At 67.2% G+C, this 14576-nt stretch overlaps 2 protein-coding genes across 2 annotated transcripts; one reads left to right on the forward strand and one right to left on the reverse strand.

Annotated features, from left to right (window-relative positions):
• Positions 1-123: 123 nt before the first annotated feature.
• MRPS24 (mitochondrial ribosomal protein S24) lies at positions 124-2739 on the forward strand. The gene is made up of 4 exons (XM_050983015.1): positions 124-172; positions 975-1043; positions 1274-1385; positions 2295-2739. Exons 1-4 carry the CDS (start codon positions 146-148, stop codon positions 2576-2578), a joined length of 492 nt encoding a protein of 163 aa, XP_050838972.1. The 5' UTR covers positions 124-145; the 3' UTR covers positions 2579-2739.
• Positions 2740-3508: 769 nt separating this feature from the next.
• NPC1L1 (NPC1 like intracellular cholesterol transporter 1) lies at positions 3509-14230 on the reverse strand. The gene is made up of 20 exons (XM_050982753.1): positions 14192-14230; positions 12540-14047; positions 11942-12042; positions 11693-11865; positions 11321-11436; positions 11218-11230; positions 10706-10888; positions 10397-10511; positions 9980-10107; positions 9430-9564; positions 8929-9018; positions 8469-8659; positions 8244-8371; positions 7388-7508; positions 7042-7097; positions 6536-6686; positions 5791-6022; positions 5264-5377; positions 4464-4626; positions 3509-3713 (listed from the first exon to the last, which is right to left on the reverse strand). Exons 1-20 carry the CDS (start codon positions 14228-14230, stop codon positions 3535-3537), a joined length of 3936 nt encoding a protein of 1311 aa, XP_050838710.1. The 3' UTR covers positions 3509-3534.
• Positions 14231-14576: the final 346 nt, after the last annotated feature.

Below are 14576 nucleotides of genomic sequence, written 5' to 3' on the forward strand. Positions count from 1 at the left end.
AGAATGGAGGGGGAAGGGGAAAGGGAGCGGGAGGACCCCCCCAAAAGGCTCCCAGTTGCTCCCAGTTGCTCCCAGTGAGCGCTCCCAGTCCCCCCTCGCTGCCCTCCCGCCGCCAGGGGGCGCAGCCGCCCCGCCCGGAGCCAAGATGGCGGCGGCCGCGCGCGCGCTGCGGGTGAGGGGAGAGCGGGAATGGGGGAAAAACACCGGGAATAGGGAAAATACCGGGAATAGGGGAGATACACCGGGAATGGGGGAGAGAGCGGGAATGGGGAACAGCACCGGGAATGGGGGAGGAATACACCCGGGAATAGGGAAAATACCGGGAATAGGGGAGATACACCGGGAATGGGGGAGAGAGCGGGAATGGGGGAGATACACCGGGAATAGGGGAGATACCGGGAATGGGGAACAGCACCGGGAATGGGGAATAGCACCGGGAATAGGGAAAATACCGGGAATAGGGGAGATACACCGGGAATGGGGGAGAATACCGGGAATAGGGGAGGATACCGGGAATGGGGAACAGCACCGGGAATGGGGGAGGAGAGCGGGAATGGGGAACAGCACCGGGAATGGGGGAGATACCGAGAATGGGGAACAGCACCGGGAATGGGGAACAGCACCGGGAATAGGGAAAATACCGGGAATGGGGGAGATACCGGGAATGGGGGAGATACCGGGAATGGGGAACAGCACCGGGAATAGGGAAAATACCGGGAATGGGGAAAATACCGGGAATGGGGAAAAAACACCGGGAATGGGGAAAATACCGGGAATGGGGGACCCTGAACCCGGGGGGCGCTGGGAGCGAGGGCCAAGGGCTGTGGTGGCACTGGGGCAGCCGTGCGGTCACACCGGCGCTGTCCCCACGGCGGGGACACCGGGGCTGCTCCCCGGGGACGCGCTGGCTGTGTTGGGGACAGGGCACCGGGGTGTCCCCGTGCCAGCTGTGCCCAGCCCTGTGCCCTGTGCAGGTCCTTCCCCGTGCCCTCCATGTCCCCAGCGCCACCCGGCAGCTCCACACCAGCCCCGTGTGCCTCAAGGTGAGACCTCGGGGACCTCGCGGCCGTGTCCCCTGTCCCCGTGTCCCCCTGTCCCAATGTCCCCGTGTCCCCCTGTCCCCGTGTCCCCCTGTCCCCAATGTCCCCAATGTCCCCCTGTCCCCAATGTCCCCGTGTCCCCCTGTCCCCAATGTCCCCGTGTCCCCCTGTCCCCGTGTCCCTCTGTCCCCTGTCCCCAATGTCCCCTGTCCCTGACGCTGCTGTCCCCACAGACGCGGGCGGCGCGGGTGCGCGTGGGCAAAGGTGACAAGTTGGTGACCTACGAGCAGGCGCACGCCCCCCACCACATCGGGCACCGCAAGGGCTGGCTGTCCCTGCACACCGGTGGGTGACACGGGGACAGGGGCAGGGGCATGGGGGACCCAGTACCACCAGTGCCACCTCTCTGTCCCCTCAGGGAACCTGCATGGCAAGGCGGGTGCAGCACAGGCAGGGGTGACCCAATGCCACCAGTGTGTCACTACTGTCACCCCTCTGTCCCCAGGGAACCTGCCTGGCGGGGCAGGGGCAGCACAGTGGGCAGTGACCTGTGCCACCCGTGTGTCACCACTGTCACCCCTCTGTCCCCAGGGATCCTGCATGGTGGGGCGGGCGCGGCTCAGCTGGGGGTCCCTCAGTGTCACCTCTGTCACCCCTCTGTCCCCAGGGAACCTGCGTGGCGAGGCAGGCGCAGCCCAGCTGGGGGGTCCCTCAGTGTCCCCAATGTCACCTCTGTCACCCCTCTGTCCCCAGGGAACCTTTGTGGCGAGGCAGGCACAGCCCAGCTGGGGGAGACCCTCAGTGTCCCTCAGTGTCACCTCTGTCACCCCTCTGTCCCCAGGGAACCTGCGTGGCGAGGCGGGTGCAGCACAGTGGGCAGTGACCTGTGCCACCCGTGTGTCACCTCTGTCACCCCTCTGTCCCCAGGGAACCTTTCTGGCGAGGCGGGCGCTGCCCAGCTGGGGGGTCCCTCAGTGTCCCCAGTGTCACCTCTGTCACCCCTCTGTCCCCAGGGAACCTTTGTGGCGAGGCAGGCACAGCCCAGCTGGGGGAGACCCTCAGTGTCCCCAGTGTCACCTCTGTCACCCCTCTGTCCCCAGGGAACCTTTCTGGTGAGGCAGGCGCTGCCCAGCTGGGGGGTCCCTCAGTGTCCCCAATGTCACCCCTCTGTCCCCAGGGAACCTTTGTGGCGAGGCGGGCGCTGCCCAGCTGGGGGGTCCCTCAGTGTCCCCAATGTCACCCCTCTGTCCCCAGGGAACCTTTGTGGCGAGGCGGGCGCTGCCCAGCGGGCTCTGGAGGACGCTTTCCTGCGGCGCTTCCTGGCCGGGACCTTCCCGGGGCTCCTGCTGGAGCAGCCGGTGCTGAAGCGCCGCGGGAACCTGCTGGTGATCTGTGCCCTGCTGGCGCGGGCACTGCCACCCCACAAGCTCTACTTCCTGCTGGGCTACGCCGAGACCCTGCTGGGCCACTTCTACAAGTGCCCCGTGCGCCTGGAGCTGCAGACCCTGCCCGCCCGCGTGCCCTACAAGTTCCTCTAGGGAACACACCTGGGAATGTTCCTAAAAATCCCATAAAGGTTCCTTAAAAACCCGTAAATGTTCCTAAAGGAATGATCTGGGGTATCCTCAGTGTCCCCACAAGTTCCTCTAGGGAATAAACCTACAAATGTTCCTAAATAAATCCATAAATGTTCCTAAAAGAGTGCTCTGGGATGTGCCCTACAAGTTCCTCTAGGGGACACACCTGGAAATGTTCCTAAAAAACCCATAAAGGTTCCTAAAAAACCCATAAGTGTTCCTAAAGGAATGATCTGGGATGTGCCCTACAAGTTCCTCTAGGGGACACACCTGGAAATGGCCCTAAAGAACCCATAAATGTTCCTAAAAAAACTATAAATGTTCCTAAAGGAATGATCTGGGGTATCCTCAGTGTGCCCTACAAGTTCCTCTAGGGAACACTCCTGGAAATGTTCCTAAAAACCCATAAAGGTTCCTAAAAAAGCCATAAGTGTTCCTAAAGGAATGATCTGGGATGTTCCCTACAAGTTCCTCTAGGGGACACACCTGGAAATGTTCCTAAAAACCCATAAAGGTTCCTAAAAAACCCATAAATGTTCCTAAAGGAATGATCTGGGGTATCCTCAGTGTGCCCTACAAGATCCTCTAGGGAATAAACCTACAAATGTTCCTAAAAAACCCATAAATGTTCCTAAAGGAATGCTGTGGGATGGGCCCTACCAGTGCCTGTAGGGTCAGGGATAACCCTATAAACCTCTCACAGGGAATGCCCTATAAAGGGCCCTAAAAATCCTACAAATGTTCCTAAAGGAGTGCTCTGGGGTATCCTCAGTGTCCCCACGCTGTCCCCAGCCCTGTGACATCGTGCAGCACCTTTCCCCCCCACCCATCCCAGTCCAACCAGTGCCGGATGTGACAAAACCAGTTTAAATAGAGAGGGGGGAGGGGCACAGGGGGGGAGTGGGGGGTGGGGGGGCTCAGCCCTTCCCGGACCCCTTGTCCTTGTCCTTGTCCTTGTCCTTGTCCTTGTCCTTGTCCTTGTCCTTGTCCTTGTCCTTGTCCGTGTCCTTGAAGCCGGGGTTGTCCAGGCCGGGCCCTGTCACCTGCACGGTGTCCCCCGGCGTGTCCTCCCCCGCTGGCACCTGCGGCCCGGGCCCTGTGGGGACAATGGCCACGGTGTCACTGTCACTGTCCCCCCGGCTAAGGGGACAACGTGCACGGTGTCCTTGTCGCCCTCCCCGAGGTGACACTGTCCCTGTCCCCAGGGAGGTGACACAGTGTCCCTGTCTGTGTCCCAGAAGTGACACTGTCCTGGTGTCCCTGTCCCCATGCCCGAGGTGACACTGTCCCAGTGTCCCTGTCCCGGAGGTGACACTGTCCCAGTGTCACCCTGTCCCTGTCCCGGAGGTGACACTGTCCTGGTTATACCTGTCCCTGTCCCGGTGTCCCTGTCCCGGAGGTGACACTGTCCCGGTGTCCCTGTCCCTCTCCCGGTGTCCCTGTCCTGGAGATGACACTGTCCCATGCTGAGGTGATCCCTGCCTTCCCGGTGTCCCTGTCCTGGTGTCACTGTCCCGTGATTGTCCCAGAAGTGACACGGGGCTGAGATGTCCCTGTTCCCTGTCCTGGAGATGACACTGTCCCCGTGTCCCTGTCCCAGAAGTGACACTGTCCTGGTGTCCCTGTCCCTGTCCTGGAGGTGACACTGTCCCAGTGTCCCTGTCCCGGTGTCCCAGTCCCGGAGGTGGCACTGTCCCGGTGTCCCTGTCCCAGTGTCCCAGTCCCGGAGGTGGCACTGTCCCGGTGTCCCTGTCCCAGTGTCCCTGTCCCGGAGGTGACACTGTCCCAATGTCCCTGTCCCGGTGTCGCTGTCGCCATGGTGTCGCTGTCCCCGCGGTGCCCGTACCGATGTAGCTGAGCAGCACTGGCAGGAATGCCAGCCCGTGTGCCAGCCCCAGCAGGGTGACGATGAGGTTCAGGCGGAAGAAGAAGATCCGCACCAGGCGCGCCTTGGCGAACGCCAGCACCAGCACCCCCGGCAGGTTGGTCATGGCCACCCCCGCCACCACCTGCGGCGACAGCGACAGCGGCCACCCTCGGTGACACCGCCCCTGCCGGGGACGGCGTCCCGCGGGGTCACCCCCAGCCCCAGGAGGTCCCACAGTGCCATCCCCCTGTCCCAAAAGTCCCGTGGTGCCACCCCCCAGCCCAGGCGGGTTTGGGGTCCCACGGTGCCACCCCCAGCCCAGGAGGTCCCCCAGTGTCACCCCCCAGCTCCAGGAGGTCCCTCAGTGTCACCGCCCCAGGTCCAAAAGAGTTTGGGGTCCCCCAGTGTCACCCCCCAGCTCCAGAAGGGTTTGGGGTCCCATGATGCCACCCCCAGCCCCAGGACAGTTCAGGGTCCCACGGTGTCACCTCCCACTCCAGGAGGTCCCCCAGTGTCACCCCCCAGCCCACGAGAGTTTGGGGTCCCACAGTGCCATCCCCAGCCCCAGGAGGTCCCACAGTGTCACCCCCCAGTTCCAGAAGGGTTTGGGGTCCCATGATGCCACCCCCAGCCCCAGGACAGTTCGGGGTCCCACGGTGTCACCTCCCACCCCAGGAGGTCCCACGGTGTCACCCCCAGCCCCAGGAAGGTTTGGGATCCCATGGTGCCACCCCCACCCTGGCAGGGTTTGGGGGTCCCTCAGTGTCCCCCGTGCCCACCTTGCTGCCCATGGTGACAGTGGCCTCGGCGGCTCGTGCCACCCGCGTGGGCTGGCAGCTGCGGGCGAAGGCGCAGGTGATGTGGGACACGAACTCCACCGAGATGCCCACGGCCTGTGGGGACACTGGGCTGGCACCCTGGGCACCGCCTGTACCCCCAGAGCCACCCCGTGCCCCCAGAGCCATCCCTGTACCCCCAGAGCCACCCCCTGTGTCACCCCACAGGCTCTGTGTCACCCCGTGTGCCCCAGCTCCTGCTGCCACCTCCTGTGCCCCCAAAGCCACCCCATGTCCCACCTCACACCCCCAGTGCCACCCCATCTCCCCCGTGTCCCTGTGCCCTCCATGTCCCTGTGCCACCCCAGGTCTCATATGTGCCACCCAATGTGCCCCGTGTCCCCATGCCACCCCACGTCCCTGTGCCACCCAACATGCCTCACATCCCCGTGCCACCCCAGGTCTCTGTGCCACCCCACATAACCCATGTCCCCGTGCCACCCCCACGTCCCCGCGTCCCCTGCCCGCACCGCCACCAGGTTGATGAGTGCCACGGCGTTGTAGGGCACTGCCCAGAGCGCCATGCAGCCCACGGTGCCCAGCAGTGCCATGGTGATGGTCAGCAGCGTGGCCAGGCTGGAGCGCACGTCCATGCCCAGCAGCAGGAAGGACACGGCGAAGGTTGGCACCAGGCACAGCAGCAGCGTCATCAGCCCCTCGGGCACCACCGTCAGGTACTGCTCGTAGTACACGTACGTCACCCTGCGGGGTGGCACCGCTCTGGCACCTCTGTGGCACTGGGGACCCGGGGATGGGCACCGGGCACCGCAAAACAGGCACTGGATACTGTGATATGGGCACCGGGCACCCCAAAACGGGCATTGGGCACCCTGATATGGCACCAGGACCCCAAAATGGGCATTGGGAACTCTGATATGGGCACTGGGCACACCAAAATGGGCACTGGATACTGTGATATGGGCACCGGGACCCCAAAATGGGCACTGGGCACCCTGATATGGCACCAGGACCCCAAAATGGGCACTGGGCACTCAGATATGGGCACTGGGCACACCAAAATGGGCATTGGACACCCGGATATGGCACCAGGACCCCAAAATGGGCACTGGGCACCCCAAAACAGGCACTGGGGCACCCCCCGCACCCCAGATCGGGCACCCTGACCTGGGCACTGCTACCTGCCCACCCCTCACCGGGCACCCCTCGTCCCCCCGTGCCCCGGCGGGTCCCCCGCGGGCTGGCAGTGCCACTCACGTGTAGGGGAAGACGCGGAAGGCGGGGTCGGTGCCGGGCACGGCGCGCAGGGTGCCCGTGATGCGCTCGGCCAGGGCGCGGGCAGCGCGCAGGGCACCCGTGTACTCCTGGGACGTGCGCAGCGGGCGCTGGTACGCCATGAAACGCGTGGCTGCGGACGGGGCAGCGCTCAGCACGGGCACCACGGGGACAGCGGGCACCACGGGGGCAGTGGGCACCACAGGGGCGACGGGCACCACGGGGCAGTGGGCACCACGGGGGCAGCGGGTACCACGGGGGCAGCAGGGACCATGAGGGTGACAGGCACCATGGGGGCAGTGGGCACCACGGGGCAGTGGGCACCACGAGGGCAGTGGTCACTCCAGGGGCAGTGGTCACCATGGGGCAGCGGGCACTCTGGGGGCAGCGGGCACCATGAGGTCAGTGGTCACCCCTGGTGGTCAGTGGTCACCCCTTGTGGTCAGTGGTCACCCCCAGCCCCCTGTGCCCGTGCCCCCCTCACTCACCCAGGATGGTGCCATTGGCGTCCATGCTCACGGCGGTGTCGTAGGCGCCCAGGCCACTGCGGGGACACCGGAGGGTCAGGGGACACGGGGACAGTCAGAAGGGACACGGGGGGGCAGGGGACACCCAGGTGTGCCCATGCTGGTGCCCATGTCCCTGGGTGTCACCACCCCTATGGGTGGCACCTACTCTTCAGTGTCCTCACAAGTGGCACCCACCCTTAGATGCCTGCACAGTGCCACCCACCTCTGTGTCCCCTTGGGCGGGTGGCACTTACCCCTGTGTGTCCCCCTGGTGTCACCTCAGCGCCCCCCAGTGCCAGGGCGGTGCCAGGGCGGTGCCACTCACCCCTTGGCGCAGTGCAGGGTGGGCCGGTCCTGCAGGAACCAGGGCAGGAAGCGCTGGAACTCCTCGGGCGTGGGGCGCCGCACCTGCTTCAGGCACTGGCCCAGAGCGCAGGAGGGGTCAGCTGCGGGCACACGAGGGGTCACCGTGGGCACACGAGGGGTCACCGTGGGCACCAGACACCGGTCACCCTGCTAAGCACCACCGTGGGTACACAAAGGGCACATGGTGGCCACCACAGCAGGCACCAAGCAGGCGCACAGTGGGTACCCAGCAACCACCCGGGGGCACCCAATGGCCACCATGGTGGGCACACAATGGCTACTAAATGACCACCATGGTGAGCACCCAATGTCCACCCAATGGCCACCACAGTGGGCACCCAATGGCCACCCAATGGCTGCCACGGTGGGCACCCAATGGCCATGGCAGTGGACACTCAATGTACATCTAAGGACCACCATGGTGGGCACCCAGTGGGCACCCAATGGCCACCCAATGGCCACCACAGTGGGCACCCAATGGCCACCCAACAGCCACCATGGTGGGCACCCAATGGCCACCCAATGGCCACCACAGTGGGCACCCAACAGCCACCATGGTGGGCACCCAATGGCCACTACAGTGGGCACCCAATGGCCACCATGGTGGGCACCCAGTGACCATGGCAGTGGACACTCAATGTACATCTAAGGACCACCATGCTGGGCACCCAGTGGGCACCCCACGGCCACCACAATGGGCACCCCATGGCCACCATGGTGGGCACCCAGTGGGCACCCAATGGCCACCATGGTGGGCACCCAGTGCCCCCAGTGCCCCCGGTGCCCCCGGTGCCCCCTGGCCCAGCCAGACTCACTGCTGGTGGAGGGGCAGAACTCGCCCTTCTGCTCCCCGCTCTGGTAGATGCGGCAGCAGCGCACTGTGGGGTTCAGCCAGTCCAGGAAATCGTCCAGCCACGAGGTGGCCGGGATGGCCAGGTAGGACCTGGGGAGGGCACAGGGCGCTGGCATTGCCGGGCAGGGCCGGCGGGGCCCGGCGGGTGCCCGCGGGCACTCCCTCAGTCCCTCCCTCACTCACTCACACGTTGGGGAAGAGCGTGGCCAGCTGGATGCTCTGGGTCAGCGAGTCGGCGTCGCAGCCGGCGCTGGAGCAGACGGCGTTGGTGCCATTCTCCGAGGAGAAGTTGTACCCGCCCGTGGTGACAAAGTAGGTGGGGACACCCACGGCCAGGTACTGGTTCAGGGCCGAGAAGTACGGGAGCAGGTACGAGTCCTGGGGACAGCTGGCATCAGCGGTGGCACCCGCGGGGCGACCCAAAGGGGCACAGAGGGGACCAGAGGGGACCAGAGGAGGCCCAGCATCCCCGAGGGTCCCCATAATGGGCCATGTCACCCCTGCCATGTGTCCCCATACAGGGCCATGTCACCCCTGCCATCTGTCCCCATATAGGTCCATGTCACCCCTGCCATCTGTCCCCATATAGGGCCATGTCACCCCTGCCATCTGTCCCTATATAGGGCCACGTCACCCCATGTGCCCACCTCGGGCAGTGCCAGCTCCTGGTCCAGCCCCACGGACACGTGGAAGAGCAGGAAGAGCCCAGCGCAGGACAGGAACAGGAACAGCAGCACCTGGGGGGGAGGGGGGGGCTCTGCTCAGGGACCCGGACCCCGAAACCCCAGAGACCCCCCCCGGGACCCCCAAACCCCCACAGACCCCTCATGTCACCCCAAAACCCCCAGAGACCTCCCAAACCCCCAAACCCCCCAGAGACCCCCAATATCCCCCAATGCCCCCAATGCCCTCCCGTGTCCTCATGCCCCCCAATGCCCCCCAATGCCCCCTGTGCCCCAATGCCCCCCAAGCCCCCCAATGCCCCCCGTGCCCCCTGTGCCCTGCATGTTCCCATTCCCCATGCCCCCCAATATCCCCTGTGCCCCCTAAGCCCACCAATGCCCCCTGTGCCCCCCATGCCCTCCATGTTCCCAATTCCTCCCATGCCCCCCAATGCCCCCATGCCCCCCGTGCCCCCGTGCCCTCACCACAGCAGGTCGCACCAGGGGGTGCAGCAGCACGGGGGTGTAGTAGCGTTTGAGGAAGGGGCGCAGCAGCCCCTTGCCCCCCCCGGCCGTGCCCCCCTTGCCCTTCTTGCAGCAGCAGATGTCGAAGCGCCCAGCCTGGGGGCACGGGGGGGGGTTGGCACGGCTCCTCCGCAGCGCCCCCCGTGCCCCGCGGGTGTGCCCTGCCCACCCTGGGCACTGCCCAGGGACCCTCGCCCACCCTGGGGGCTTCATGGGCACCCTGTGCCCACCCTGGGGACCTCACACCCACCTTGGGATCCCTGTGGTCATCCTGCGGACCTCTCACCCACCCTGTGCCCACCCCGGGGACCTCATGCCCACCCTGGGGACCCCGCACCCACCCCATGCCCACTCTGAGGTCCCCACACCCACCCTAGGGACCTCTCACCCACATCGTGCCCACCCTGGGGTCCTCTTGCCCACCCCGGGGACCCTCACATTCACCCCATGCCCACCCTGAGCACCCAGCCCGCGCCCCCCTCCCCTCGCCCCGCGGTGCCCCCGGTGCCACCTCCTGTCGCCGCCTGTCCAGCGCCACCAGCGCCACAAACCCCGACATCTGCAGGGCGAAATCCAGCGCGATGGCGAGCGCGGCCGTCAGGGCGAAGGTCCGCACGGCGGGCATGGACGAGAGGGCACCTGCGGGACCCCCGGGCACCCCCCGGGTCACCGGGACATCTCTGGACACCCCCGAGTCACCGGACACCTCCTGGCACCCCCTCGGAGTCACCAGGACCCCATGCCAACCCTCCCACACCACACCACTCCCCCCGGCCTGTGCCCCTTGTCCCCGCATGTCCCTGTGCCCACCCTGTGCCCGCAGTGCCCCACATGTCCCTGTACCCCCGGTCCCCCCCGGTCCCCCCCGGTGCCCCCCTTGTCCCCCATTCCCTGTGCCCACCCTGTGCCCTCAGTGCCCGCGGCTCACCGAAGAGGAAGCAGATGGTCTCGGAGAGGCTGCAGAGCAGCATGCTCGGTGCCACCTGTGCCAGCACCCGCCCCAGGTGCTGCTCCCGCGTCTCGCCCGGCTCCTGCTGCGACTGCTGCTGCCAGAGGGGGGGTCAGGGACCCCCAGAGCCAGGGGACACCCAGGGGCACCCTCACCCACCCCACGGTGCCCACCTGCCCCACGGGGACCCCCACAGGAACCCCAAAAGTGCCCCCCGGTGCCCCCAGCGCCCCCATCCCCAAGGGCGCCCCCATCTCCCGGTGCCCCCCCGGTGCCCAGGTGCCCCACCTGCAGCTCCTGCACGAAGATGAAGATGTTGTCGGCGCCCACGGCCAGCACGAGGAAGGGCACGACCTCGATGATGATGAGGGACGAGGGCAGCCCCGTCAGTGCCAGCAGCCCCATGGCGGCCAGCACGGCGCCCAGCACCACCGCGATGCCACCCAGTGCCAGCGTCACCTTCGACTCCACCTGCGGCACCCCCGGGTCAGCACCCCCGCATTGGCACCCCCGAGCCCCCCCAGGCCACTGCCACCACCCCGGTGTGCCCCTGGGATCACCGGGACCCGCCCGAACCCTCCCGGATCCCCCCCGAACCGATCCCCGGTGTGCCCCCCCAGGCTCCTCCAGACCGATCCCCTGAATCCCCCCGGATCCTCCCAAATCGACCCCCCCCGACCCCCTCCGAATCCCCCCAGAGCGACCACCCCTCCCCGGGGCTCACCAGCACCCTGTGCCCGCCCCGTGCCCCCTGTGTCCCCGGCTCCCAGGCCTTGCCCCCCTGGTGCCCCCGGGCTCACCAGGACCCTGTGCCCCCCCCGTGCCCCCGGGCCACAGCCCTTGCCCCCCCGTGCCCCGGGCTCACCAGGACCTGCCCCCCTGGTGCCCCGGCTCCCAGACCGGCAGGCCGTGTACTCGCCCAGGGCCAGCGCGATGTAGGCGAAGACCAGCAGGTAACTGATGGCGAACACCGGCAGGTCCTCCCCGCTCGTGCGGTTGATCTCATCCTCCAGAGAACGCTGAGGGGACAGCGACAGCGACAGCTGAGGGGGCACCGGGGGCACTGGGGCACAGAGGGGGGACACGGACTGGGGGGGGGGGGGCACCAGGGGCACGGGGACATGGAGGCCATGGGGTCCACCAGGGGCATGGAGGGGACACTGAGGCCACTACGGACCCAGGGACACGGGTGACACCAGGGATACGGGGGACACGGAGGGGACACAGTGGTCACAAGGGGACACACAGGGGACACGCAGGGGACACGGCGCCCACCTCGGCCATGAAGGTGACAGAGAGGTTGCTGCCGTGGCGGCGCTGGAAGTCGCGCACCACGTTCAGGAATTGCTGCTCCCAGCTCCGCGCCCACGCCAGGCGCGGGTCCCCCGCGGGGAAGTTGTTCAGCGAGTAGGTGACAATCAGCGCCTCGGCCTCCGTGTACTCCGACTCTGCGGGGACACTGCGGTCACACGGCGGGGACACCCTCGGGGGACACCCCCGAACCAGCCCGGCCCCCCCCCGTACCGCTGTAGCCGCCCAGGGCGACGTAGGGGAACACGGGCCCGTCGTACTCGGCCATGCAGCTCAGCTCCAGCGCCGTGATGTCCTTGAAGGAGAGCGGGGAGCTGGTGGCGACAGGGCCGGGCCGTCAGCGGGGGCTGTGCCCGCCCGACCCCGGCCCTGCGCCCGCTGCCACCCGCGGGGCACTCCTGCTGCTGTGGGGGACACGTGGGCGGCACCCTGAACCCACAGCCTGGCACCCCACAATGATGGGGACACGTGGGTGACAGCCCAACCCCTGAGCCTGGCGCCCCACAGGCACCTGGACATCCGGGGGGACACAGAGGTGACACCCTGGGAGCAGTGGGTGGCACCCTGACCCCCTGAGTGCCCCACAGAGAGCACGCAAACCCCAAACCTGGCACGCCATGGGCACCGAGCAGTGCCCAGAACCATGGACAGAGCCCCACTGGCATCACCCCAGCCCCACAGCTGGACACACCACGGCCACCGTGCCATGTCCAGCACCCCTTGGGACACCCGAACCCCACACCTGGGCACCCCACGGTGACCGTGCCGTGCGCCCCCCACACCCCCCGTGCCCTCTACCCACAGCACCCACTTGACGCAGTAGATGAGGTGGTCGTGCCAGTCCACGGTGCCCTGCTGCTTGCCGTCCTGCTGCCAGGCTCTGAGTACCAGGCGGCTGCGGTTGTTCTGGAAGTACTGCGTGACGCTGGACACGGCGCAGTCGCCCACGCTGGGCGCCGTGGGGTTCAGGGGGGCGTAGCACACGTCCTGCAGGCTGACCCTCCTGCCCTCCACCCACGCCGTGGTGCCCGCCAGCGTGTCCTGCAGCTCCAGCAGCGCCAGCAGCACGTCCTGGGCCAGCACCCCGCTGAAGTTCTTGGTGCCCAGCACCACCGAGTCGTAGGTGATGCCCGGGCGCCCCGGCGCCGTCACGATCACCTGGTTGGTGCGCAGGAAGGGCCCGAAGTGGCGGTCGTAGAACTCCTTCTCCTGCCTGGCACGGCTGCCCGGCGCCGACCACAGCTCCACGGGGTCCGTGGTCAGCCGCAGGGTCACCAGCCCGGCCGAGAGCCCTCCGGCCACCGCCGCGGTCACCACCAGCACGGCCACCGGCCACGTGGCCACCGTGACTCCCCAGCGGCGGAATGCCCGCTCCAGGCCGCGCTGCCAGGCATCGCTCGCCCGCTGTGAGCGCCCGCGGGGCCGCGGCTTCAGCGGCAGCTCGGCCGTGCCCCTGCGGCACAGCACGGCCACCAGGAAGACCAGGGCGAGCACGGCGAAGAGCAGCACGCAGATGACCAGCACGCCGTCGGCGCGGCCGATGCGGAAGGGCGGCGGTGGCCCCGCGGGTGGCACCACGGGCGGGCACGCCTGGGCACAGTCCTGGCACGAGCACGGCTCCTGCTCGGCGTCGGGCGCTTGGTCGCAGCCCCAGACGGGCGCGTCCAGCGGGACGATGCCCGGGCCGGGCTCGGAGCCATTGGGCAGCAGCTGGAAGTCGATCTGCAGCGGTGCCAGCCCGTTGTTCTTGTCACCCTGGAAGTCCAGCCAGCGCTGGGCCGTGCACAGCTGGGCACCGTAGCGCCCGCACATGGTGGAGATGGCATAGCCGCCCGTGGCTGGCAGCCGCACGTCCCGGCACGAGGTGAAAGCGGCCTCGGCGTAGCGGCGGCTGTAGAAGAGCTGGTACTCCAGCACGGCCTGGGCACCGGGCACCGCCGTGGAGTTGGTGACGCGGGTGACGTTGGTGAAGAGGCTCTGGTCGGGGCTGCAGATGTGGCAGTAGAGGTTGGCGAAGTTGCGGGCGCAGGCCGGGCACCGTGCCAGCACGGCGCCCGACAGCCCCACGCTGATGCGCAGCGCGCTCAGCTGCCCGAAGGTGCAGCAAACCAGCGTGGTCTCGTTGTCCCCCCGTGCCAGCTCGGGGCACACGGCGCGCAGCAGGGACAGCAGCGCGCCCTGTGCCACCCGCGCCGGCGTGTTGGACAGGCAGGGCACCTGGGAGGGCACCAGCGACACGTTGACCTCGGGGTTGCGCCCGCACTCGCCGTAGAAGGCGCAGACGCCGGCCTGGCGCGTGGGGGTCAGCGAGGGCGACGCCTGCGGGGACAGGGACGGGGGTGGTGGCACGGTGGTGGCACCTCGAGGGGTCGAGGGGAACCTGGTGGGTGCTGGGGAGGTGTCCCCACAGCTCTGGCACCTCCGGTTCCTCCAAATGGCACCCTAATGCCACCCAAAGGGCACCGGAGGGGCACCATGGAGGTGTCCCCCCCGTGTTGTCATCCCCAGCCACTCCAAATGGCACCCAAGTGGCACCACAGAGTCCCTCGTTCTGCCACGCCCAGTGGCACAAAACGTCACCCAAATGCCACCCAAATGTCACCCACAGGGCAGCACGAGGGTGTCCCCTGCCTCTCAGGGGGCACTGCCACTCTCAGTCCCCGCAGTGTCACCCGGGTGCCACCCGAGGGCACCACAAGGAGCGGCTCTGCCACTCCCAGCTCCTCCACATCACCCCTGAATGGCACCCAAATGTCACCCGAAGGGTGTCCCCACCCTGCCACCTCTGAATGCCACCCGGTGGGTGCCACAATGGTGTCCCCACCCTGCCACCTCTGAATGCCACCCG

Source organism: Serinus canaria, chromosome 22 (genome assembly GCF_022539315.1).
Source record: "Serinus canaria isolate serCan28SL12 chromosome 22, serCan2020, whole genome shotgun sequence".
Taxonomy (NCBI): domain Eukaryota; kingdom Metazoa; phylum Chordata; class Aves; order Passeriformes; family Fringillidae; genus Serinus; species Serinus canaria.